The 27,207-nt window shown below is 45.8% G+C and overlaps 1 protein-coding gene across 5 annotated transcripts in view; it reads right to left on the reverse strand.

The window, feature by feature from the left end:
- Nucleotides 1-27,207, reverse strand: part of LOC113977296 (USP6 N-terminal-like protein) — a 77,680-nt gene that overhangs the window by 16,287 nt on the left and 34,186 nt on the right. For 3 of the 5 annotated variants that reach the window (XM_027703299.1, XM_027703307.1, XM_027703316.1), the window contains 6 exons: nt 16,126-16,417; nt 11,100-11,173; nt 10,477-10,562; nt 9,743-9,782; nt 8,948-9,028; nt 306-413 (listed from right to left, as the gene is read on the reverse strand). In XM_027703299.1, the coding sequence (XP_027559100.1) occupies nt 306-413; nt 8,948-9,028; nt 9,743-9,782; nt 10,477-10,562; nt 11,100-11,165 (381 nt within the window). In that variant the 5' untranslated portion in view covers nt 11,166-11,173; nt 16,126-16,417. Of the gene's footprint in view, nt 1-305; nt 414-8,947; nt 9,029-9,742; nt 9,783-10,476; nt 10,563-11,099; nt 11,174-11,955; nt 11,974-13,529; nt 13,562-16,125; nt 16,418-27,207 lie in introns of those variants that run through there. The other 2 variants (XM_027703324.1, XM_027703333.1) reach the window with 2 other exon arrangements.

Consider the following 27,207-nt stretch of genomic DNA (forward strand, 5'->3'; position numbering starts at 1 on the left):
CCTCAGAGGTCGCAGAAGTTCACAGACAGGACGAGGCCTCACCACCAGCGCACACCCTAGAGCGCTCACCACACTGCTACCCTGTGAGGAAGTATGGAAGGGCCGTGCAATCCTCCTGCCCCATTAAAGCATCCCCATAGGAACTCCCATGTCTCTCCTGCCCATGCCAGTGGAGATGGAGACGCCTGCATGCACCACGGGTCCAACTTGCCCTGACTGGTGAAGCCCCACCTAACCAGCCTCCCCAACCAATCTAGCCTCCTCATCACCTTGCTCTTGTTGTCTTTGCCAGGAAGAGCTCGTACCTCATATTTTCCTTCGTTCTCCTTCTTCATCTTCTCGACATCCAGCAGAAGTGACCAGACCTGGCCTCTCACTTGGAGTGGGATCCCTTTGTACACTCGCCGGCACATCTGCGGGGAAGGAAACGTGTGCAAGGTTAGCTGGTCCTGCTGGTGGCAGAACAGATTTTCTCCATGGTTTGCTGGGGCAGATCAGCAGCCATCTGAGCAGACACCCAAACCGGTCACTTCATCTGCCTGCACTGGCCATCTGATGGATGAGCTGACTACCTACATCCACTGAAGACAACTACTCAGTCAAAATCATAGAATCACGGCACCATAGAACAGTTTGGGTTGGAAGGGACCTTACAGATCATCTATTTCCAACACCCCTGCCATGGGCAGGGACACCTTCCACTACACCGGGTCCCTCATAGCCCCATCCAACCTGGCCTTGAACACTTCCAGGGGTGGGGCAGCCACAGCTTCTCTAGGCAATCTGTGCCAGTGCCTCACCACCCTCACAGTAAAGAATTTCTTCCTAACATCTAATCTAAACCTGCCCTCTTTTAGTTTAAAACTGTTCCCTCTCGTCCTATCACTATCTTCCCGTGTAAAAAGTTGCTCTCCCTCTTATTTTATAAGCCCATTTTAAGTACTGGAAGGCCACTAAGAGTTCTCCCTGGAGCCTTCTCTTCTTCAGGCTGTACAACCCCAGCTATCTCAACCTGTTTTCAGTGGAGCGGTCTTTGTTAGGAAGCATTGCTCCTGAGCCTGGGGGAGGCGACCCCTGAATATCAGCCAGCTTCCTTGGATGCCTCTTCCCTCTAGGGCTTTATCCCATGGTACTCTACTAAGCAGATCCTTGAAGAGGACAAAGTCTGTTCTCCTGAAGTCCAGGGTAGTGAGCTTGTGCATCCCCCTTGCTGCCCTAAGGATCTTGAACTCCAGCATGGCTGCTGCAGCCAAGGCTGCCCTTGAGCTTCACATTCCCCACCAGCCCCTCCCTGTTGGTGAGAACAAGGTCCAGCATAGCATCTTCTCCTCGTTGGCTCCTCTGTCACTTGGAGAAGGAAGTTATCATCAATGCATTCATTCCATATTGCTTATGCCCTGCTGTGCTGTCCCTCCAGCAGATATTGGGGTGGCTGAAGCCCCCCATGGGGACCAGAGCTCACGAACATGAGGCTGTTCCTATCTGTCTCCAGGGCCTCATGTGCTCAGTCTTCCTGGTTGGGTGGCCTGTAGCAAACCCCCACTAAAACGACACTTGTCCCTGTCCTCCCTTTAATCCTGACCCATAAGCTCTCTGCTCCTCGTCCATTCCCAAGCAGAGCTCCATGCACTCCTCACTGACATAGGGTGTGACACCCACTCCTCATCTCCCCTGCCTGTCCTTCCTTAAGGAGCCTGCATCCTTCCATTCCATCGTTCCGCTCCGGTTACAGAAGCCACCCCACCATGTCTCCATGATGCCAATAAGATCATAGCCCTGCAGGCACACACACATTCTGTGCTTGCCCTTGGACTCATCTTCAAAGACCATATGCAGCATCCTTGGCTTTGAAGCCTTCGATCTGACCTGGCATAGCTGTTCTCATCTAGACGCTCAGGGACTGATAGAAAAACACATTTTTCCTTGGAGAGGAGAGCCTTCACCATGAGAGCCACAAAGATGTGTCCACAGCAGCTTCACAGCTTGACAAGTGGCAAAGCAGATTGCAGGCTACACCAAGGGCTCTCCCCTGAATGTGCAGGGCACTCACCAGGCAAAGAGGGGGATTGGGGACAAACATGCACATGTTCACTTCATCTCACAGATGCTTCTTTCCTTTTTCTTGCCATAAAGCCCTTTCTCTCTAAAGAGACCATTAAATTTCAATGTAAAAAAGAAAGAAATAAAAAGCTTTTGTTCCATTGCTGACTTCTTCCATTAAAAGAAAATGCTTCATAAAAAAGAAAAAAAGCTCCATTTTGGAGTATTTTCCATCCTTTCATTCATCCCACCCATGAAATGCCTTGCAGCTGCAGCACAAAATCAACTGCAGCATTCCTCCAGGCTCCTGAGGACCTGCAGCACATGCCCAAGCTCCAGCCACGGAGGGTATTTATGTTGTGATGTGGTGCTCCCTCAGAACCAGACAATCCCTCGGGAGGGGACAGAGGTGCTGGATTTTCAGTCACAGGAATGAGCTCGAGGCTGAGCAGGGCAGCACCCCACCAGGCAATTAGCTTGAGGTACTGTCACTGCCTGGTACAAATGCACCTGCCCACCTTCAAAATACCTCTTTTTTTTTTCCAAAGGTTGTTCTGCTTCATGCAATCCAGGCTGATGCAAGAGAAGGGCTGCAACTGACAGGGAAGCATTGAGATCCCAGCAGAAGGTTTTCTGGACGTGGGCCTACTGCATTGTCTTTGCATCTCTTACGCCAAGCTGAACATCTGCTCCTGCTACCTTTCCTTTCTGACCCACCTCGCACCATTGCCTTTTTTATTTCCAACTTGACTTTTTAAAGCCAACTTTTCACAAAGATATAAAGACCATAACCACAGCACTACGCTGGCTCACAGCCTCTGTAGCACAGACCCTCGCCCCTCGTTTTGTTCCTGTCTGCACAGAAGCACTGTGCCTACCCAGGGCAAAACCCAGCAACGGGCTGAAGAGTCAGGACAAGATGAGGCAAGACAGGAGGTGGAGTTCAAGCAGACAGGCTAGGTGACAGCAAAGAATTAACACCACTATCCCAGCCAAAATAAGTATATAAACCAGCTCTGTAGTAAGTGTCAAGATCACCATGTAGTACTAGGAGAACTAGATGTGTGAGAATGCTTTTCCATCCCGTTATGATAAATATTTCAGTATTCCTGCTGACACAGGAAGTGTCGGTGTAATGTATCCTGATTCTGTAAGTGTAATTCACATTCAACATTCAAAACTCCATTCTCTGCACTTCCCAAATGCTTGCTTTGCCCAAGTGCTGCTTAGCACCAACTTTGAAGGTCCAATATACAGCCAGGACCAAATCCTACAGAAATCCTTTACCAGATCCTGCCCTCCCCTCTGTCTACACCAAAGCTGCCCCCTAAAAGGCAACCTCAATAGCAAGACACACCCATAGAAGGCCACCATCCTGCTCAATGCCATCCCGCATTTTAAGAGGGACATCACTAATTCACCATCTGCACATCCAGGGGAGTGGGTTCTGCTTGTCCAAGCTCACGTGGGGAGGTGCTTCTGAGGACAGCAAACTTTCACACCATGCAGGACAGCTTCATCCCTGAGAGTCGTTAAATCAGGATGAAAGAAGTGCAATGCATCAAGAGACACAAAGATGAACCACATCCCCAAAGTAGTACTGGCAAGGTGCCCGTGAAAGCCTGGCTCCTGCAAGCACTCATGCCTTCATGAAGCAAAAGCTGAGGTGGGATCAAGAAACTGGAGTATGAACCAATTCTGATAAAAACACCAATTCAGAAAAAATTATTTATTTCCAATGGATTAGGAGAGACTGACTGACAGCTGCCAGGGTAGGTGATGCTTAGCTCTGTGGGAAGAAAATAATTTTGTTTTGAATTCCCAGAGCTGGTATTGCTGTACTTTGATGAGTGCAACCCTCAGTGGCATATAGTAAATGTTTTTAATTATTTTCTTTGCACAAGTGTGGAAGGAACAGGAAAGTTACAAAACATGCTGAGATGACACCGAACTGAAATGCCTTCATGTTATTTATTCAAGGGCTTTCCTCCTCCCACCGCCTCCAGACATGAAAGTGATAAAAAAACCTCGGAGCTGTGAGTCACGCAGAGGAAAAATGAGCAACTTTTCTGCATTGTGAAACTTGAAGGAAAACAGGGAAGTTACCAATACAAGCAGCATTTACACTGGGATGAAGTGACAGAGGTAAGGCATCAGGTGATGACAATTCCTATTTCATGTGAGAATCAAAAACAACCCTCAAGGTCACAATCTTCGATCTCTTATGGACTGCTCAGCCCTTATAGATGGGAAGAGAGCAACTAGATCATGTGCTATGCAGACTGACAGACTGACCAATGCAGGGCAGGAAGAATGGACATCATCCCGCTCTACAAATGGAGCTGCTGGTGGTCAAAGCAATAGTTCAAGACACTGTGCAGAAAAGCCATGTCAGCCAAGGACTGAACTCACAGTGTTTAAAACCTGCTCCAGATTTTGTCATAGGATCATCTTCCCTCTCTAGGCTTTAGCATACAAAGGTCGTGGCACAGAGGCCATCACTACCCCATCCCTAACTCTCCCTTCCCCATGTATTTTCTTTCTGGTAATTGGGATGGGGAAGACTATAGAAGTACAGACCTGAGCTCCATCTTCCTGCATCAGAAATCTCCTCTGAGAAGTACCCAACCAAGTGCTCCAGGTCTTTAACTAGAAGAGTGGAGTTACTGCCTTTAAAGACAGAACATGTTTTTGCAGTAGTTAAGACACTGCAGTTAAAAAGGGTTTGGGAGACGTGGGTTGGTTTTTAAAGCAGAATATACACATTGCAGTTCACTTTCACACTTTGCAGTCTGTCACTGTTAGCTTCTCAGCCATGTGCATGGCTCACCAGGAAGAGACTGCAGGAGCAATGCCCAAATCTCGGGTGTGCATGATGATATCCCTTTCAAGCCTCTTTCTATACCCACATACATCTCCAACACCCTGAAGTGGGGGAAGCCCCCTTCCTAAATTCCTTTAGGGCTCAAAGAGGGATCCTTCTGAAGAGGAAGGACTTCTTCACATCCTCTACCAATGATGCACCAGGGGAACTAAGCTATGAAGATTTTCACCACCACCACGACAACCATCACCCCAGAGAAGAGGATTTATTTTTCATACCACAAAGCCAGCTGACTGCACAAAGATGACTGACTGATGATGTGGCTGTGCAAGACACTTGGCAGATGGGACATCACTGCACATGGCTTTTTTTCCATACAGATAATGCTTACTCCCAACTCAGCTGCTGTGCCTGCAGCTGGAGCCTATACAGCTATGCCAGATGAGGTGCCACCAGGTCTGCAGGGGCTCCAGCAGCAAAGCAGGGGCAAATTTAAATCCTAAAGCTGATGGGCTGTGGGTAGGCATTTACCTTTACTGCCTGGGCTACCTTTGGAGGAGAGAAAAATGCAACCTGCTCTTCCAACATGGAAAAAAAAAAGGCAGGAGAAGCCACCCTGCAGCTCCCAGATGCAACCCCCTTTCTTTCCCATGCATTTCCATGCAGGAGATCTGACTTCAGCCAACCCTGACATGACAAACATCTGCTGGCTCTCCCTGGCATTAGCAGACTATTTGCTCCTGGGGGTCTGTGTCAGTCCATACAGATCCCCAATTCATCCTAAACTGCTTTGCTGGCATGCACTGGATTAAGTGCCCTGCACTCCCATGACCTTAGCAGAGACCAGGCTACCCCCAAGCACAAAGGCAGGCTTTGCCTAAAAACCAGACATCTCTGACCAAAGTCATCCCTTTCTAATGGTCCCATCCCACATGGACAGCAACAAGACACAGCTTGCAAATGATGCAGATGTCATATCCTCTCCCTACGACTGACACTTCTGGCTGAAATCCATCTATTTCAGGGCTACGATGAATAAATTATCCCACTGTTGGAGCACACACAGCAGAGCCTTTTTTCTCTGCAAAACTGTGCTGCCTGAACTGTTATATTTTTACATGCACCAACCACTTCCTAACTTTCCCAAGCAGAGTCAGGTTGGGATTTAAACCTGGGTTTAAATCGGCAGTGAAGAGAACACAGACCACCCGACCCTCCCTGTGCTGAACTCCGAGTTAACACAATTCAGCACTTCTTTGCAAGTTTGACATAGCTTAAGTCTGCAAAACAGTGTGGTCCTTTCATGGACTCCTTTATTTTTGTGCCCTTTCCCTTGTGGAAGTGCAGCCAGAAAAAAGCGCTATTGCATCATTCTAACCCCACCCATGTGAGGAATTGTGCTGGTGTCACTTTTTCCTGATGTTGCTACTGAAATTAAATCATATCGCTATGATTTAAGAAGAAACAGGTTATGCCTGAAATTATTTTAGGCATAGTCAGGGCTAGGAGCTGTAAAAGGTCCTCCTCTTTTTTTCACCCTGATTTCCTATAATCTGTGACAGCCACAAGACCCAGACTGCAACCAGCAGCACACAGGGATGCACACTGGCTGCAGGTGAGGGAACAGGAAGCCAAACCTGCTGCTCTCTGGCAATGGCTCATTCCAGGGGTCTGAAAAAGCTGCTTTCTTGCCCACTGATGGGTAGCTGCTTTGGAGTCAGCACCCTGGATGGGTACAAAACCTCCCTCCTCCTGTGGACATTTCTCAACACAGAGACTGAGACAACAACCTAAGCCTCAATCAGGTACGAAGATGCTGCAAAACACAGTGGGCTGCTTGGTAAGTCCCTCTTCATCAAGCACTCAATATGATCAGATGTCTGCCAGCTCCAGCATATGAACTGGAACTCAAAAGGTTGGCCCTAAAGTCCAGAAAGTCCCAGCCTGGAAAATAAGATGGGTTTCTACAATCATTCATGCAGTCAAAGTCAGGGCAATTTCTCTGTGAAACTGCCTGTGGTTCCTGCAACAAGATTTTTTTCCTTCTAATAAAGCACAGCGTATCAAAATGAACATCAAAGGGAAGATTCCTGTCTTCAGTAAGAGGAATTTTTCAAAGATGACATCCTAGTCATTGTTAAAATAACATGGAGCTGCTGTCTTATGACACTCTGGTTTCTATCATGTCAGCAAAGTGGCAAAGACAAACCTGAAGAAAACATGCAAGGCAGATGTGTCAGCCTGAGTGCTCAGAGAGGGAACAAAACCAACCCACTCTGCTTTAGAAAAATCAGATCAAGGGCTTGTCAGATTTACTTTACTTAGAAAAGAAAACGTAGCCATCTCAAGGGTATGACTGTGATCCCAGCATAAGGTCCTTGAAACGCCACAGCTGAACTGCATCCAGCCACTGTAGCAGGAATATCTGAGCACCTTCCATGCTCCTGACATGAGAGCATGGGGTTGCACATCTAGGTGAAGGGTACAACCTAATTTTACTATTTTTTAAAAGCACTTTTTTTGTGCCTCTCAGGGTCTGTGTGGCTGCTACAGACCTCCATGCACTTGTCTTGGCACAAGGTAGCAGGGTGTTAGGCTGGACGGGACTGAAACCAAAGCTCCTTTCTACTCTGGGGTCACCAGACTGCTCCTTTCCCTGCTTGGGGCCAAGCACTGCTTCTCTGTCTGCTGGGAGAGGGGACAGCCATTTCCAGTCCCCCAGCATGAAGACAATGCCATCTCTGTGCCCAAGAGTCAACGACCATTTACAGGCTGTTATAAATAACATCCTTTATTCTACTACAAGAGCTCTGTGATTTTCTGACCCAAAGACCCTCAAACCCCACTTGCTGGTCCAACCCTTCGCCATCCAGCAAACCTGAGTGACGTCAGCCACAGTGTGCTTAACACACCCACTAGTTATTAAAGTAAATCCAAGATAGATGGGGATCACTAGTGCTCTACACCCCTCATGCCAGATTCTGTCTGTCCCCACCGGCTGACCCAGGGAAGCCAAGGTGTGCATCATTACCCGCCCCCAACATCCTCTAGGACCCAAGGGAATTCCCTGCACTGTGCTGGAATTCAGTGGTTTACCCACAAGGCCGCTAACCAATTAGTGCTAACTTCTAATTAGGAAAAAAACAAGCCACAGGAGAGCCTCTAATTTTGTCTGTGGAGCAGCACCAATGAACCAAACAATTAGAACCACCCTGAAGTAAACAAAAAGACTTAAAAGTCCCAAGCCCATCTACACCCCATCCCTGCTCTAATGAAGATGATTTTGTTTTGTTTTGTTTTGTTTTGTTTTAAAAAGGATGAGACTACAGCTGGGTGAACCAGACATCCCTCCTGATGGCTGGGCAAGGAGGATGCTCTGCTCGACATTATCCCTACAGCTATGCAAATATTCTCATCTGAGATATTTCTCTCTGCATAACCCTTTTAACCAAGCCCAAATTTCTCCCAAGGACTCTCAGCAGGAGCTAAAGCAATCCAGACAAACACCCACTCCTCCTGCTAAACATGAAGGCTATCTCTCTCCTTGATTTTCACACACAGGTGGACACAAATTTAACACCTAAATGGCTTTTCACAGGCACAGCTAGGAGCAAAATATGAAATCCAGGTGATGCTCTAGACAAATAATTCTTCCTCCAAGAAGAATTACAAGGAACATCAACTGGACCATATCAGTCACATCTCCCACATCATTCCCAGGAGGTGGAGACACAGAAGCAATCTGTGGCGTGCACTGCTCTCTGCTCTCACTGGGCAGGGACCCAGCTGGGCACACAAACATCTCTGCTGTGCTCCTGTTTGCACAGGGAAGCAGAAGTGCAAACCCATCAGCAGCGTTTAGGAAACCCTTTTTAAAACCATGTAAGTCAGAACAGGACTCTTCCTTCAACTGGTAACCCAGCAATTTCAAGGAAAGGTTTAAAATATTAAAGACCAATGAGTAGAATTAGGCACCGTTCCAGTGAACTCTGGTTTCTCTATCAACTTTTTGAAAGCCTGACTCATCATAAGGATGCATCAGACCCGCCCTTCCAGATACATGCTCTTTCTTTTCCTCCCTACCTTGTCACTGTTTCTGTATTTGCCCCATTTCTTCAGCATCTTAAGCCACTTGTCCACACGTTCAATTTCCTGCTGTTTTTGCTGGTGGAGGGAAGAGAAGACAAATTTAAGAAAAAAAAGCCCCAGAAGATACCTCCTGAAAACACAAAACTTCACTCTCTTAGGTTTAAACTTCTATGCAAAGACTTCACATTAGAGATGGGAATAATCCACTGCTGCTTGCAGAAACCAGTAATTTCAACCCATGGTAATTAAAAGTAGCATTGGTAAAAATAACAAGACACATAGGCTTAACATAGAGAAAGCATGTCCAAGAGGACTATTCCTTGACAATAAAAATATTTGCATGTTCAGCTAGCCTCAAACTGTATCACTGTATCAGACTGGTAGAAACGTGATGCTGCTGAGTCTTTGTTAGTAGGATCCTAACAGAGGACATGCTCTCATCTCAGGGGAGATGAGGATGGAGATGACCTCTTTCCCCTGCACATGCAGTCCCCTTTTCAAGCCACAGCTGCTGAGCACTCTGCCAAAGCAGAGGGAAAAGCCCAAAATTGCTTGAAAAGGTGCTTTTTCAGTGCAGTGTGGAGGAAGAGATGCCTGACCCAGGAATATAAAAGCTCCAACAGCCGGGCATCGTGCAGAGTTCCCACCTCTGGGCAAGCAGCAGTGACCAGTGGGTGCTGGCTGCCTGCTTCACTCTCACTTGCACACTCGTTTCCTCAAAAAACATTCCCTCCCCAGATGGTGTGATAAGGATGCCACATCCATGATGACCAAGCTGGCAGCTCTCACCTTCTCCTCCAAGGCGGTGCGGGTTGGCAGCTCCTGCTCACTGGAAAAGCAAGGGGTCACTGGTTACTTTGTGGGCAAGAAACCCCACTACCCAAGAGGAGTTCCTGGGGGGTAATCAAGCACTGGACATAACTGGAAATCCTGGGCGTATAGCTCCTCTTCAATACACACATCATAAGCAATTTAAAGTGTGAGGAAGCAGAATTTCTGGACAGCAATTTCTTCAAACCCCACTCCTACAAACAGAATGCCTACTATTATAACTTTTGTTCAGATTTGGAATAAAAATAGTTCTTTTAAGCATTCTTCCCAGGCACAGGGCGTGCATCTAATTCATCTGTGCCTTGCTTCGGATGGGGATTTCCTAAGGGAACCAAAGATGATCAGATATCTCGTCTCTTCCTATACCTCCCTGAATTGTTAGTGCAAATACAAGAGCCTCTCCCTCTGTGACAGACTGTGGTCCTTCACGGAGGCACCTTCTAACTGCCAGGCTTGTGATAGGAAACCATTTCTGAGCCTCGCCTCAGAGCAGATTCAAAGCATCAGAGTGTTTGAACATGCACAGTTGAGGAAGGAGGCCTATCTCGTCTTTCCTCCTGCATTTGGGATTGATCAAGCCAACCCACAGAGCAGCTTATAGGAAAGATGCTGGGCCTGTCATGCTTGGTGCAGAAGGATGCCCTGCACACACACACAGGTCAGAGGAGACAGGATTGGGCAGGAGGACTTACTGTAGGAATCCAAACCGGTCTGTAACTTTATACAGGGTGAAATCAGCATCTTCCCAGTGGTCAATCGGAGCTCCTTCCTGTCTGCCCTGAAAGCAGAAAGGACATTTGTGAGCTGGTCCCAGCATCAGGAATGACCTCATCCCACCCCCCAAAGCCCATATCCCTCTCTCCCTGCATGCTGAAAGGCACAGAGCGAGAAATGCAAAACCTGTGCTAAAGAGACAAATACAACACAGGCAAGAGAAAAATGGGCAAGTTCAGCCTATCCAGCATTCCATGCATGCCTCTGCTACAGGCTGGGAAGGGCTGTGCATCAGAGAAACCAGTGCTGTCGGGCACAAGCTGTCCTGATGTTAAGGGAGCACTGAAGCACTAGAAGCCCAGCACCTTTTGGGATCTGTACTGAGCACACACAGGATCCTCAAGACACTCCAGGGATGTAGTGAAAGGAGAATGTAGAGTGCAGGCAGAAGAATGCAGGGAGAGTTGGCATGAAGCCTGATGGCATGAGGGTTATTATTGGGGCAATGTCTGCAGGGAAGCAATTCTTATTTGAAGCATTCCTATCTACTAAATAGTTTCAGCCTTAGCCAGCAGGCTGGGGAGAGACTCAAGGTTGGTACCTTCTCATACTTGGCAACGATCTCTGCTTTTTCCTGGGCTATTAAAGACTCTATATCCTTCTTCATATCAGAAGCTGTAAGAAAAAAAAAGGGGGGGGGGAGAGAAAGGAGATACATAAATGTGTAGACACCATGAGAAATATTTAGAAAAGTGCTAATACAAAACATGTTTGCTGACAACTTTAGTTGCCATCCATATCACAAAGCTGAAATTAGGCTGAGGTTGAAAAGCTACTGTACAAAGCATTTGCAGGGCTTGCCTGCACACAGCAGGACTGCCAGCTCCCCACTCCCTGCACAAGGACACAACCGAACCTGAGCAAGGGGGAGGCTAAAGCCAGGCCACTGCAGGCCACATTACCCAAATCTTTGGACCATTGCAGCTCTCTAACAGATACCAGGAGCCATCCTGGCCTCCCTTTAGGAGGAACAAGCAGGATTCTTGTCATTGGACAGCCTACCCCAGCTTCTGGTTGAAGCTGCATCTCAGCAGTGGTGCTTGCCACCAAAACGAGCCAGAGCAGCCAAAGGCGTCACACTTGTGATCTTCTGAAGGATGTGATCATTCCTTGAGGGGAAAAAATCTGGGGGAGATATGACGAGCAAAAGCATCAGCACTCTCCAAGGCTCAGCCCACTTCTCCACACCTTCAGACATCTGCAAGAGATTACTTGTCTCATCTTAACAACTCCTTAATGCAACCTGCTTGTTGCCACGTCTTTCAGGCATGGATGGAGATGGCTGGGAGATCCATCTTTCCCTCATTCTTCATTTTGGAAGCAGTTGCCAGCAGTGTGATAGAAATACTATACCACATGCAATATAATCAGGGCTATCAGGACAGCTCTTTAGTAACCTATTACCAGCCAGCAGCACAGGCATGGCACCAATTGACACTAATCCGTACAGACACTGGGAAAAAGTAAATTCTTCAAATTCATGACAGGAATGAGTGTATCTTTCCCCATTACTGACAATTGAAACAGAGCAAGGATGAAAATATTAAAGTGTATTTTGTTCTTTTATTTTTCCAAGCTGAAGCTCTTACTTGAAGCATGAACTTTGCTCAATACATTTTAATCACAGCTTAATTTTTCAAAGTAGCAAGATCTGAGTAACTGTCTCACAGTGTCACCTGATATATCTGCATCTCCTCCTTCTCCTGTGAAGTTTAACTCAAAGGCAATTCCACTCCCCCACTTCTGACACTTTTTTTTTGGTTGTTACAAGGCCAAAAATTTCAAATGATGTCCTTTATGTGCTGCTAAAAATACAAATATTCTGCAGGCTACAGGGAAAAAATAAACTGTACGTCAAATTAAATGGGAAATTTTTCAAGAGTTGACAAAGTGAAAGCTATTCTGAACATCTATGACCACACTCTGTAATAGAATAACCAAAGGAAGAGCAACTTGGAGAGCAGCAAGAACACATATATTTTGGCATCCACCTCTGCAAAAGCCTCTCTGCAGCCAGAAACACCAGACTGGTGCAAACGAGCCAGTTTTGCATCTCATGCCTGGAGTATGCACATTTGTTTTCCCTTTCTACTATAATAGTACAAAACTCCAAATTTAGGAAAAAACTTGAAAGCAGAGAAAATGGTTGATGGCAGTCGGAAGGACGGAGATGGCAAGTGGCTGCACCAGCCTCATCTGATCACAATACTGCTGCTTTGTGGAGTACAGAGACAGTGCTGTGCTCAACAAGGTGATTTTCAAATACTCTAGAGAGGGAACAGAATATAGCTTAGCTCTGTAATAGCCTATACTGAATATGGATTTTTTTTTTATTTCATTCTGCACATACTCAAACTCCAGACTAGTTTGACACCATGAAGTTATATAGCATTTGCTTGAGGAAAATGACACCTTGTGTACATGGAAACTACTGAGACATTTTATTTCCTGAAGGGTTTGAGGAAACACATCGTTTTTTTCCTTGATATAAACAGGCTTCCTACAAAAAGAAACAGGCTGTACCTGCCATGCTTCTCCATATACCTATATATGACTGCATACTTTCTTTTTTTTGTAATACCACTCAAATTATTTTCTCAAGCCTGACACCCAATTTTCTCCCACCAGTACTGTATTTTCCTAACAAACAGATTTTTTTTTCCTTAACAAACACACAAGATGAAGCTGCTATGAACAGGAATGGTAAGAAAACGTGAACAATGCGACAATGGTATTACATAAATTTACTGGGACATTAGCAACAGAAAGCTCCAAGCCATGCACACTTAAATTCAACTGGGAAACAAAGTTATCAAGTAGTTCCTTTTAAAAAGGACAAGTTGAAAACACCCACAATCTGTAATCTCACACTAAAACTTGCAGCTTCCAGTTTACAATTTAAGGAAGTAAAAATTAATCCCAGCAAGAGTAAGCCTAAAGATGCTAAATGAAAATGCATGTTACTACCTACCTGCATTGAACACTAGCTAGCCATCAGTAAACCTGAAATAAAATACCAAATTTTTGGATGAAAACAACCTTCCTGAAATTAATTCACCAGCTGGGATCTCAAGTATTGGCAGCGGGAAGAAGGTGTCTGCATCAAAAATCCAAGACTTTATGTTCTCCATAAAGCAGATTTACTGTTATAACCTTCCCCATATTCTTCCAGTCAAATCTGCCGAGCTCCCATTGCCCCACATGAGGTGGTACCCAGTGGGACCAGCCTGGCTGGGAGCATGGGAACCTCTGCCCAGCAGTCACCCAGGCCATTGCTGCAACCCTGCTCGCTGCCCAGACGAAGAACCAAACTTTTCCCATGGCCCAGCAACAGTGCTCTCTGTGACACAGCCCAGGACACACACACATGTCCCCTGCCACCACCAGTCACAACTCTATCTCTCATCCTTATAAATCCATTAACAATTGCCCTGCCAGTACTTGCACCAAGTGTCACGTGGCAGAAGGGCTTTTGGAAATGAAAATATCAGTAAAATCTCTTTTTAGGAAGCATAGCATAGCAACGTGTTCTCAATCTTGTGCTGGATTTGAGGATATTCTGGAATCCAATTTTTAAATTTTTTGTACTGTAAAACAGCATTTACTCAAGCTATTTAAGATTAAGACTATCTCTTTTGGTTATTTGGCAGGAGATCATTGAAAAAGGAGAAATGGTTTTAGGTAAACGTGTGTTCACATTCTGAATGTGCCCATTTAACTTTAAATAGAGAGTGCTGCTAGGAGAAGAAAAAAAAAGCACATTTTGACACACTGTACTTCACCATCATTCTGGCCTCTATCAGACTGAAACTACCGCTGTAGAATAAAGTAAAAAAGGTATATACTTACTACAACCACATCCACCACTGCTGAAACTCAATAAGTCACTGTTCCTGTTTCATGTTCTATTTTAAAAGAATATTTTAACACAGCATTTTATGTCTTTAGCCATCTATGTTATAAGCCTACAATTTTTCCTTTAGAGAATAGTTTTAAAGGAAAGGCTTATGCATCTATGCAAATGAAAATGCTTATACAACATCTTCTAAGAGGTGAGACCCTCTCACGACTCACAACTGCAGTCTGCACCACTTCCCAGCAAAGTACTGCTTTCACTTGTAAAGCCAGTATTAGCTGTAAGGTGACTCGTGCACTTGCACGCCATGGAATAAACCTGGGCATGCAAAGCAGTGCAAGGGGCTAAAAATCCCTATTGTGGCTTTTTTAAGTGCACGAAATGCACCTCGACACCCTTCACACCACACAGACTCATGGCTTGGAGCAAACTGCCCATCCTGGTTGCCTGGTAAAATTTACCAGGCACAGTCAGCAGCTGCAAGCTGAGGGGGGCTGCCACCAGAGGCTCTTCTCCCACATGCTTAAAGCCTTTCAGAAGCAAAGCCGTGGGGTTACACCACTGCACGTACCTACCAAGCACAGCCAAAATGAGCATGGCTTTTGGACTGCTTCAACTGCATCACCATGGCCCAAGGAAACCCTAGAGCTTCCCAAGACATCCAGGAGGGGCTGTGGGCTGTTGCAGACAGGCGCTGGCACGCATGGCTGTGTGCCCTGTGCCCCAGAGGTGATGAGATGAGGAGGAAGTGATGGCCACAGGCTCCTGACTGCAGGTAGAGCTTCTGCTTCATGAGAACCAGCCCCCACGTGAAAGTCAAGCTGCTCCTGAGGTCTTGGTACAAGACTGACCAGCATCTCCACCTCCAGTGTTGCAGTGTTGCTGCTGCTGCAGTATTTTTTTTACTAGAAACCCAATTCCTATTCCAAAACGGACAACACACTCAATGAGCTTGCATCAGGCACATCTGCTGATCCCATCTGCAGTTCCTCTCTCACTAACAAACCCAGACTGCAAACATCCTGGCCAGGCACCGGCTTCAAAACAACATATCACTGGTCTGTGCATCACCAACCTTAGCCCAAACCTGGCACACGCTAAAACCCTGCTACTGGAACGGAAATCAAGACCTGCACTCACAAAGTGAATTATGACTTCAGGAATGAAATTACTATCAAGCAGGATGAACCAAGATACAGGACATCCTGTTTGCATGTTTATTTCCTTGACTACAATCCAAGAGCACACAAGCAAGCTTTTTTGTTTGTTTGAAGAGCATAAGGAGCACCAGCTGAATTGCAGGGAGGTTTATGTTTTAACTGTCTTGGGGTCTTTGAAAATGACTGCACATAGATCACTTTAGATGAATCACAGATGTGTTACAGAAAATTCAAATGAGCTCCTGTCCTAGTAAACTTGCATTGTATCTGAAACTGCACAGGATGCTGTGCTGGATAAATACACGGTCAACTCCTACAGCAGAGGTACTTGGGAACACCCAAGGGAGAACTGCAACTCACTTTGATGCCATCAGCAATATCCCAACAAATCAGGGGATTCAGCATCACTGCAGATGAGATCCTGCTGATTTATTAGCATGTGTACCCACAGCACACAATGGCTCTCAGGGTGATTCTCATCTGCTCCAGAGCCAGTTTGTGAGTTCAGAGAAGACAGGATGAAAATACAGCCCAGCTCCAAGCTCCCTTACCTGAGCGTTGTATCAGGTGCCGAGATGCATCAGCTCAGCTGGAGTTGTCCACTCCCCTGCAGGCATCTACCTGGCAGGAGCCAGCTGTCCCTGTCGTGGGGTGGCGAGGACCCCCAGCAGCCGCAGCGCACTGGTCAAACGCCCTTCGGCTCACTCGTGCTGCCTCAGCTCTGTGCAGTGGCTCTCCTCCACCCTCCGCTTCTCTGGCATGTGAGAGCTCACTGTAGGTGGCTGGGAGAAAAGGCAAGGCAGGAGGCAATCCACATGTGTGCTCTCTTGTCCCCCAGGCTCACTGCAAAGGAAATAAGAATTTAGTAAGCTTTACAGTTCTGGCATGATGAAGGCTCGATCCTTTACCAGAACAGGGGTCCTTCCACACGGAGGAAAAGGCAGGTCCCACTGGAGCAGGCAGCAAGAGCCTGGTGGGGAGGGAACAGCCTGTAACAACAGGGGACCCAATGGCAGAAGGTAAACTATGCTCATCCGCATTGCAAAAAAAAAAACCTCAGTGTGGTTTTCCTGGCCTTTTCTGGCCTGGTTGAGTGCCAAGGGATAGAGGGGCTTCCCCTGCAGGTCTGAGAATCCAGCACACCTTTGTACCAGCAAGCCTGTTGTACCGGCAACTCAGCAAGCAGAATATGCCCCCAGCCTAAGTCAAAGGCACAGTATTACACCCAACTTCAGCTGATCTAAGAGCATGTTGCCACCAAGAAGGGCTGTAATGGAGTGTCCAGGCCATTCCTGTGGACTTTGGTCAGGTTAAGACCATTAATACAATATCACTGACTCGCATGGCAGAACAGCTGGCACCGGTCGTGCCACCTGAGCCACCTCCCAGCCCTTGCAGCTCCTACCTGATACATCCAAACAGCTAACACAGTTCAAAGGACACCAGAGCCCAACATATAGCTATTGTTTATAAAAAACCCCAAGGTTTTAGTTCTCACTTTCAGCAATTCAGAGAAGCAAAGCACTGGTTTCACAAGTGCGAACTCAAGACATCACCCCAAAGCACGATGCTCTGTTTGCAACCAGCGAGCACCGGGACAGGAAGCACAGCTCACTGTCATGAGCAGCCACTTCAACGCCATCTCTCCTCCAAATCCCCACACAAGCACCTGGGAATGGAGCTATCCCCACATTCCTGGGCGGTTCTGTGCTGAATTTCCCTGCTGTCACCCCTCCAGCACCCAGATACAACTTGGAGACCCCAGAGAGCAGAAGACCTTGCACTCTTTCTACCTAGAGGTGGCCACCTTTAAAAACAAACAACCCATAACACAGATTACATTTTATGTAAGTGATCACTGAGTAGGTTATAATGTGGCTTAAATGCATTATAATGCAGATTACACACATTTCCCTCTATTCTCCCAATTTGCACCAAGTTTTTACAGTACAATGGCAAGCTGTGGTCACAAGATAATAATACTTTGCCACTAGACTATGGCAGTATCAAGAAACCCAAATACATTGGCCAAGTCTTCTAGATAGAGAAATAACTAAAACCATGTAAGACTGCAATTACATGCCATCCCATCCACTCATCACAACCTGGTAGCACTGACAGTAAATAAAACCTCAACCCTCTCCCCACCACCCTTCTTCCTGTGCTCCCAGTACTTACGTCTCACTCTCATTTTCACACACATTTTTGGTGCTGTGCCTTGGCAGTCAGGTTAAGATCTTCCGCCCAAGGATGGAGATGGGAGGAGAGAAGCAAGAGGGCTAATACAGGGATTTGCTCTCCTCCCTGCTTACGCTTGGTAAGCCCAGCCTTAGTGCTTCTGCACAGCTCAGCTGTTGCAATGTCAGAAGATGCAGCTTTAGACATAAGCTAAACCCTCTGAGCAGAGCAGTGAGTCTATAAGCAATTCTTTGTCAGCTTCTATTTTTAGACCTCACAGGGAACAGAAGAGCATCCGAACACTTTTTAAGCTTTTTAACATGAACTCATCTTCTACAGACAACAACAGCAAAAAAAGCCAAACAGAAGACCACACAAAAATCCCAAGATGCATGAATTATTTTTTTAAAGCATCATCATTTAAATAATTTTTCATTTAAAAAAAAGAACTGAAGAATGCAAAAGTCCACATGCTGCTTTGGGAACTGAAGATTAATTTTCTCTCTGCACTCCCTCTTCCTTCCATTTCAGTGGCTATAAAAAGGCCAAAAAAAAAGCCAGAGGGAAAATGAAAAAAAACCCCTCTTTTTTCGGGTGATGCACTGACCTGGAAAGGAACTATATAAACACAGTGCTTAGGAACTGGCTTCTTCTGTTTGCTTAAGACTGTAAGAGCAGTTTACTTCTCTTTAACTATAAACTAAAGGATGCTACAATGATGGTCATTCTCCATTGGACATGCATTCCTCTTAAAATACTGTATTTTATTCCTTTAGGTAAATGTAGCAACACCAAGGGACACAATACTTTTCCTTTTTACCATCCCCACTGTCATTCTTGCCTCCAGCTATACTTGGCAATTTTGGGTAAGCTAAAGGCTCCTTTTGCATCTTCTTTTGCTATTTAAAACTTTTCCTGGTTTTGGCTTGGCAGGCACTGTCAGCTAGAGGCCACCCAAACCTAACACGTGCCCGAAGCGGCAGGGTGAGGACACGTGTCCTGGCTGATACCCAAGACGTCACCCTGGGCTCGGTGGAGCTAACGATGGTCCCTAGCCAAAACCCAAAGAACAAGGATGCAAACATAAGCTATCATGCTGCCGGCAGCCTGTGCTCTCTTTGGCACAGACAGGCAGCACCTTTTTTAAAACACATACAAATAACAATTGTACCATTATATAAAGTCACTGGGACATCCGATGAAATAAAGGAGTAGGAAGTTAAAAATCTACGAACAAGATGCAGCTTGTCCATGAAAAACTTGTCCAAAATAACTATTAAGGGGAATGACTTATAAGTTATAGATATCTAAGCTGAGTTAAAGTGAGACTTATGCCCCTATGCTGACCGTGTAGGTCTTGCACTGCTTGCCAGAGCCCCTGGCTGCACCCCATTTTTAGGAGGGGAGGCAGCTTCAGCCATTAGGCTGACCCAGACTAATGCCCAGCCCCTAGGAAAATATGTGTTTTAAATTACATTCTCTGAGTACCACCCTCATTCCTTCAATCATTTTAACGAGTTTAATCAGCTCACATTGCCTCCAAATACAGAGCCCTTGCAGTAAATTATTTGTATTTGGCAGCCTCTGCAGAGGACACTCCCTGATCATTTTGCTGGCAGTCCTCTGGACTTGCATTATTTTCCAACAGCATCTCTGGATGCTAATGGGCGAAGTTTTGTTAACTTCTTTTCTACCAAAGCCCCATGTAAGCGTATCCAACAATAGAAAACTTCAAAGAAATAAGAACTATTTGATCCAACACCAGAAAGGACTGAGAAAATGTCTCCCAAAACTTTTTTACACCCTTGAACTACACGCTGGCTGTCTCAGATCACCTTCTTGTCTTACATGTGCCTTAACATTGCTTCCATGAGGACCTGTTCCATGATCTTTCCAGCCACAGAGGTACGGCTCATTGGTCTGTAGTTCCCAGGGTGCTCCTTTCTACCCTTCTTAAAAATAGGAGTGATGTTTCCCTTTTTTCCAGTCACCATGGACTTTGCCTGACCACTGTGACTTTTCAAATATGATGGACAGTGGCCTGCCAACCACATCAGCCAGTTCCTTATGGATCCTGAGATGCATCTCATCAGGCCCCACAGACTCGTGCCTAATGAGTTTCATCAGGTGGTCTCAAACCTGCTCTTTGCTTACAGTATGAGGGACTTCACTGCCCCAGTCCCCACCCGGAGGTTCAGGGACTTGAGAGATGTGGGAAGCCCGACTGCCAGTGAAGACCGAGGCAAAGGAATTGTTGAGTACCTCAGCCTCCTCCACATCTTTTGTTACCAGTTCTCCCTTCTCATAATGGTTGTCTTGCCTTTGAGGAAATTTTTCATGTAAGAAGTCCTCCCCTCTTCTCTTAGTGGAAAACATGTTTATAAAATCCAACCAGAGGTGAAGACTTAAGGCAGAGGTAATATTTCAGCTTATGAAACGGTCAGGTAGGACACCCTGTTAAAAGCAGCTTGCCAGCTTACAAGTCAATATAAAAATAACTCAAAGATTCTTGAGTTCTTTTAATAATGTTGAAATCAACACCTCTGTCATTTGGTCAGGGCTCCAAAATACATTTTACAATTCACAGTGTGTTTGGCTGCTACCACTTTACTGTGGTCAGTGTAAAACTAGACCTGCCACTGGGGTTGAAAGATAGATAAGCAACTTCCCAGCCAGAGAAAATTAAACGGTACTGATGTTTTGGAGTAAGCCATATTACTGCAGCAACAGCTTCTGTACTGAAGTTATCAGTTCAATGAATTGATGCTCAGGGGATTGGTGAAAACAGAGCTGGGCAGGTTGGTGTTGGATGCCGGTAAGAGTTAAGTGTGGAAGAAGATGCAAATTTCCCAGTCCCCAGCAAAGCCCTAACGCTGGTAGCAGGCAGCTGGTGAGGTGCCATGCCAGGCACTGTGACAAGGGCTAAGCAGCATCAGCTCCCTACCATCAGCACAGCCAAACCACTGCTCCTGAAACTGTGGTCTGACCCACCCCCAGCCAACCACAACCCCATGCAAGCGTGGCACACATCTCTCTGTGACTGCAGCTGGGAGTGCCCAGTCCCAGAGCAATGCCTTGCAGATCCCCCATCCAGGGATGTAAACAGCTGGTGCCTCTGCATGTGAGCTTGGGGGATAAAATGAGTCTTATCTCCTCCTCCACCAGCCCCACATTCACCCCAAAAACCCCAACACCACTTCTTTGCTTGCAAACACAGCCTCAGCACTTGGGAAATTTCCTAATTAGCTAAACACCACTCTGCAGGCTTGGCAAGGATTGCTGACATCACCACACTGCCATCCCACAGGCTTTACCATAATGGCAGTGCTTTCCCCCAACCCTCAGCAGCGAGGTCGAGCCCCCAGCAGGCACACCTCCATCAGGGAGATGGCAGAACACTGCCACACTTCATGGCATGTACCACCATGTAACAGTGTATACCACCAGCATCCCTAGGGCACCTCAAATCAGTGCGAACCACAAATTCAGGTTTGCCAACTCAGTGTCTTCCTCACCCCTGGCTTGGAAACCACCTGTGATGTTGTGATCATCATGGGGAGGCATGAATTCAGCTTCGTTTATGAGGGGAGAACACTATGCCTGAGCACATTATCTGGCTCAATCCTTATTTAACACCATAAAGGACTCAGAGGTGAAAGAGCAGCAAAATGAATGGCCTGAGCCAGCCCTCTGTTTGGAATCCAGCTCCATGTGGTGCATGGAGAGCCCCAAGCAGCTCCAGTGTGAACCTGAATCTGCAGGTGCCTGCCACTGCGAAGCCCAGGACCCAAGGGGATGTACAACCGAGAGAGCCAGGTGACATGAGCAGACATCAAACTAGATGCCATATTTGCATTTCTAGATTTTTCAGAGGCATTCAGAACCTTTAATCAAACATGCTTGCAGAAGTAACATAAGGAACTCCAGAAAAACCCATGCTCAGAACCGCAGTGGATCTATACCTACATTTACTGTTTTGCATGTCCTCAGCATTTCTGATGTGCATAATGGACTGCAATGGAAGTGGGATAAAAGCAAGTCAAAGGGGACCACAGCACACTCAAGTCTATTAATGGAAATGATTGAGAAGGGTTTCTCCAGTGAAAGCTGGAGCTTGCTTTGGGAAAATTACGGTAAAACTTAAAAAAACTCTTCTTGGACGAGATAAAAAGCAGAGGGAGAAGTACACAAGAACTTGTGACAATGATATAAAGACAAGCATTTGGTACAATGGAGAGCCATGTAAGGCTGTCCAGAAAAGCAGCAGGAAATTATGTTCTCCCCAGGAAATAACCAAATACAACTCCAGTGTCACCTACATTTCAAGATGCAGTCTTAGCTGAAGACATGCTCAGCTAAAGAAAAAAACCCCAAAACTATTCTGAACTGGAATGATACATTTGTCTTAAAAATGTTTTAATGTTCATCCAACAAAGCAACAACTAGACAGTTCACTTAAAACAGTTCACTTATAAATAAAAAATTTCAGTTAACTGCTACAAAAGGCAATTGCAAGCAGAATGATCATTTCCTCAGCAGCTTGGGAAATGAATCTTCCTGTTCAAAAATCAAAACCTGGGAGAGCTGAATGCATCCTACTAAAGGATAGCTGAACTCTGCACTGTGCAAAAAAGCTTGGAAAAGGGAAGTTGCCAATAAATAAGCATCTGAGGGCAGTGGAGTGCCTTTTGATAGGAAAGGCACTTTTTTTCCTGACATAAAGAATGGGTCCAACACAAAGAGTAAGATCCCTGCTTGAGTCAGAACATGCCTACAGGCCTTCAGATAAAACTTCCAAAATTGAATAGCAATTGCAGGGGAGCTTTTCACATTGTTTTTTACACAACCTCGAGTCTTTCCGTAAGAAGAATCTTTCCAGAGAACAGAGATCAGAGCTGGTTCACTCTTTATCATCACTGTCAGTTGAGTAGAGAAGGGCCTCTGTGAGTTCTCCCTTTAATTTAAAGCACAGTTGCTTAAGTTTTGTCCTGAGTACAAACCAAGGAGTTCAACTCCCCAGTTCCCATTTGCCACGTAAGCCTGGACCTGGATTCCCATCTTGGCTCACTGGTCACAGACCTTCCTTTATCATCTGCTTCACACAGGTGCACAGCTGCAGCAAAACAAAAGCTGTGCCTCGCCCACCCATTCCAAGCAGCCTCTCCTTATGGATATCTCCTCTCCTAGGACCTGCTAGATGAGTATATGCACTAAATCTCTTTTGCAGCAGTAAAGCCTGTGCTGCTCTAGAGCTATTACATGTTTCTCCCACTTCCTTCCATTGACTACAAACAAAAGCTTGTACTGTTGCTCACCGTTATCAGAAAATATTTGCTTTCCCAGATTGTTTCTGCCCTCCCTGTTTTGGAAGGGTTTTCAGCAGAGCAACAGGCTCACTCCCAACAGTAAGCAGCAGGGGGTGATTTCAGACAGAGGCTCTTCAGAGTCCACTCAGGAAATCCAGCCTGGATCCAGGCACAGCCTGGTCCTCCCCTTCCCAACCCTGCTGGGGACTGCACACTCCAGTACCCGCTCCATCACCTTACAGGTCCTGTGGAGGAGACAATGTTGCAGCAGCATGGCTTGAAGAGACAGGGTCAGTTCTGCACCACTGACCTACCTTCAAGTGGCTGCCTGTGTTTTCCAGCTGCAAACCATCTCCAGAAGATACTCTGTCCACTCTGAGTATCTGCTGTATTACACTCCAAGTATGATACTCTGAGAATCTGCCCTTCTCACCACACACTGCATTTCCTTCCTGCCAGATCTCTTATCACCATGTTTCATCCCCAAATCACCCAAATGAAACTTCCACTCTTGCTGATGTTGCTCCTTTACTCAGCAACCAAAAGAAACACTCTCTCACCAGGCACTAAGCCCATGGCATTTCTGCTAATGAGCGATGATAAAGAATTAAACACAGGTGTCATATGAAAACAGGGTACCAAGCTCACAGTTCTCAAAAAAGCAATACTTAGTCACTTTTTATTTTTAATTTAATCTTTTTTTAAGCAGCCAGAGAAACAAATGTCAGGTCCTAAACCTAAGAAGGGCACCAAAAGTTTAAGTATTATTCAAGATATGAAATGTTCAACTACGGCGCCCCAAGCTGATACCTTGCAGACTCCTGACTGAAATATGCCCCTGACAGCCATTGCTGAGCCCAAACAGCTTTCATATACATGCAGGGATTCTCTGCAACGAAAGCAATACCCAGATAACCATTTTATGCCTCAAAATCGACACAAGGGAACATGTGGTGTCACAGACAACAGGCTCCTGCAGGAGCTCAGCACCAGCCCTGCACTCTTTCCTGACGAAAGCTCCCAGGAGGTCTCATTCAGAAAGGTCAGATCTTAACTCTGGCCATCACTTTGGCATAAGGCTTTCCTAAAGACAGAGTTCTAAAATATGAGCTTCAAAACAAATAAGTAATGTCTTGGTCCAAAAATAAGGGGAGGGGGATAAGGCCACTTCGGCAAGTTTCTAATGTTGAATGATCCATAACCCCTTTCAAGCAAAATCCACTTTACTGGGGCAAGTCCTGCCCAGCCCCAGAGCAGTGTGGGGCTTGCAAACACCCCCAAAGCCACTGTCCCCAGCCAGCAGCTGCAGGATGTGGGCTCGTTTTTTTGCAGAGCAGCAACACTTTTTTTTTTTCTGACTCAAGGCTGGACCAGTGACCACATGCAGTGTCAACACCTTCAGTAGGCTGGTCTGTCACAGTGCCTGTGGTCATTAAAAAGGCACCGCAACATGAAAGGATTTGCTGGAAAGCAAAACAGCCTCAGCTCAGGGAACGTTTCCTTAATTTCATTTCATTTATTGACAATTAGCAGAAACCACTGATAACTGATCTGGGTTCTGAAAAATAAAATATACAGAAACAAGTAAACAACAACTTAAAACACCTTCCTTGTCACTTCCCCAGGTTCAGCCTAAGCCAAACACCTCTCCAGCCCCATCACCAGGTTCAACTTCCCTGATGCCCACTGTGATGGAGCAGTGCACCACAGATGCAGCACGGACACCTCTTGCCTATCTTACTCCTGCTCGCTTGCCCTCACATCTCGTGTCCTTATTGTTTACACTCAGCTTAATTGCTTTCCTCCCACAGTGCCACCAGAGGCAAGCTCGGGGAAACACCTAACTATGCTGTTCACTTTGGAAAGCCAGATCATCTCCACCAAGAGACAGACAGCATCAGCAATCCAACCTGAAAATACTCTCCTGCTTTTCATAACACCTCTCTTTGAGAAGCTTTTTCATGGCCTCTTTGATGTTCACAAAAGCCCAGGACCAGCTTCTTTACTCTCAGGATCTGCGCTGGCTTTTCAGTCTATCAACAACAGGTGAGGAGAAGCCCATCAGACTGTGGAGTTTCACGTTTCACACAGGAATTTATTGGCTCTCTTATCTCAGAGACAACATCTGCAGGTAAATTCTAAGAGCCTCCAGACAGTCAGCCACAGCCCAAACCACAAAGACCTGAAATTTAAACTGCCATTCCTTACACCTGCCTTCCCATCGGACTCCTGGACTACAGCCTCTCCATTAGCACATCATTCCTCTGTCCAAGCTTTCCCCTTTCAGCTATAAAAACTTGTCCCAATTCACTTTTTTGATCTTGTTTTCAACTGCTTTTAAGAAGCAGGCAGTGGCAATTTCACAGTTGCTCACAGGACAGAGGAAAAGCTGAAGCATAAGCCACTCCTCTCACCTGGGAAAGGTCCCTCATAAGATGCACCCAACTCTAACATTGCACCCTTTTAGGTACCAAAATCCAACAGAAAACAGATTTCAATAGTTCTACTGCCTGTGGGCTGCTCCTCCTTCTTCTCCTCCCCCCATCTTTGTCTGAAAAATCTTCTGGAACTACAAAAACTCTAAAGAAAGTGTTAAAGAAATGTATTATTAGCAGAAGGTCACAAAACAACTTGAGAATAGCTGCAGCTAAAAATATCCAATCGCCACACCCCTTCTTTAGAGAAAACATTATCAGATGTCACTTCCCAATGGTAAAAACATATTTGTTTGTTTTTTAATTAAGGTTATATTTTGAACACTGGATTTTTTTGCCAGGGAACACAGCAAGAGACTTCAGGAAAAGACCTTGTTTGATCCCTCAAAGATCCCACTTTTCTGTGCTACCTAAAGGAAAGATAGTGTCAGAAACTGGCAACTGCAAATCTGTATTTTCTTTGAGCACCACTTAAATTTGCAAAATAACTTGCTAAAGAGAACAAAGTATTTTGGCCATCCATATCAAGTTGCAGAGTATTTGTGCAATATGGATTTATTTTTATTTTTTAATACTTCAGAGTATCGAGGTGGTGAACATGGGAAGGAGAAAACATCAACAAATAGAGCAGCAGTGCAGAGCAAGTATCAGCACAGGGCTGGAAACTGCCTCTCATTTCACCCAGGCCCTGGGTAGGACTGGAAAAATCTGCATTATAGACAGACAGAAGTGGTTAGTGTGCTGCCCAAAATCTACCAGCTCTAAAGGGCAATAGCCATGATGTACAGCAACCTTATGGCTTCCTTCAACAGCCAGATAAGCAGAATTAAGGAAGGTCAGTTAAATGTCCCCCAGCAGACTTATACCTTTTCATTGATTAAATAAGCTCTGGTTTACTGATCATAAAGAAAAATATCCAGGAATTACTGCAGGCAGGTAAGGAAATGCCTGTGATAACATTTTAACAAACTAAGCACGTACAAGGGGAAGCTTAGTACGCCATAGCATGCCTTCTCCTCCAAAGATGTAGATGAAATCCAGGAATAACTTTTCCAGAAGCTACAGAAACCTTGTCCAGGCCACAGTCACTACTTTGTAACCCTTAACAAACATGTGCCTTTCCTCCATTCAGAAACACTCAAAACAATACTTTTTAAAGAAATCACACACAAACTAATTTTGATAATCCATTACTTTGGTGGTCAACTCTTACCCTGCTGCCCCCCCCGGAGGCCTCCTTCTCTCCACCATAAAATAAGCAGTACATCTCACACATGCCCACTCCCACTTCTTTATGCCTGTCCATGCGGGCATTTGTACCTTCAGTTCACCTGCTTCCCTTTCAAAGTTATTTGAAACTGGCCTGATGCAAAATTTAGTAGCATCGAAGAGACCGTGTGTGCAAGCGCTTCAGAGGACTAACCTGAAAGTGATGAGCAGGAAGACAACCAGACCACCACACCATATTATACCACCAAAAAGTTTCCTAAAGGAGATGCAGAAGTGTGCTGGGGGGCCTGGAGTAATTTTGAAGGACATCCACTGAGCAGAGCCACTCTGTGCACTGGGAAAGAGGCAGGGCTCAGCTTCACAGCCACCAACTCCCTCTGTCCGCTCAGCCTGGTGGAACTTGGAAGACGTGTCCACATGATGTCATTACTGGGCTGGTGTCTAAATAAAGGAAGCTTTTTATAGAATTTCTCACTGACAAACT

The sequence above is a fragment of the Neopelma chrysocephalum genome, unplaced genomic scaffold (genome assembly GCF_003984885.1).
Source record: "Neopelma chrysocephalum unplaced genomic scaffold, ASM398488v2 Primary Assembly neopelma1_24, whole genome shotgun sequence".
Taxonomy (NCBI): domain Eukaryota; kingdom Metazoa; phylum Chordata; class Aves; order Passeriformes; family Pipridae; genus Neopelma; species Neopelma chrysocephalum.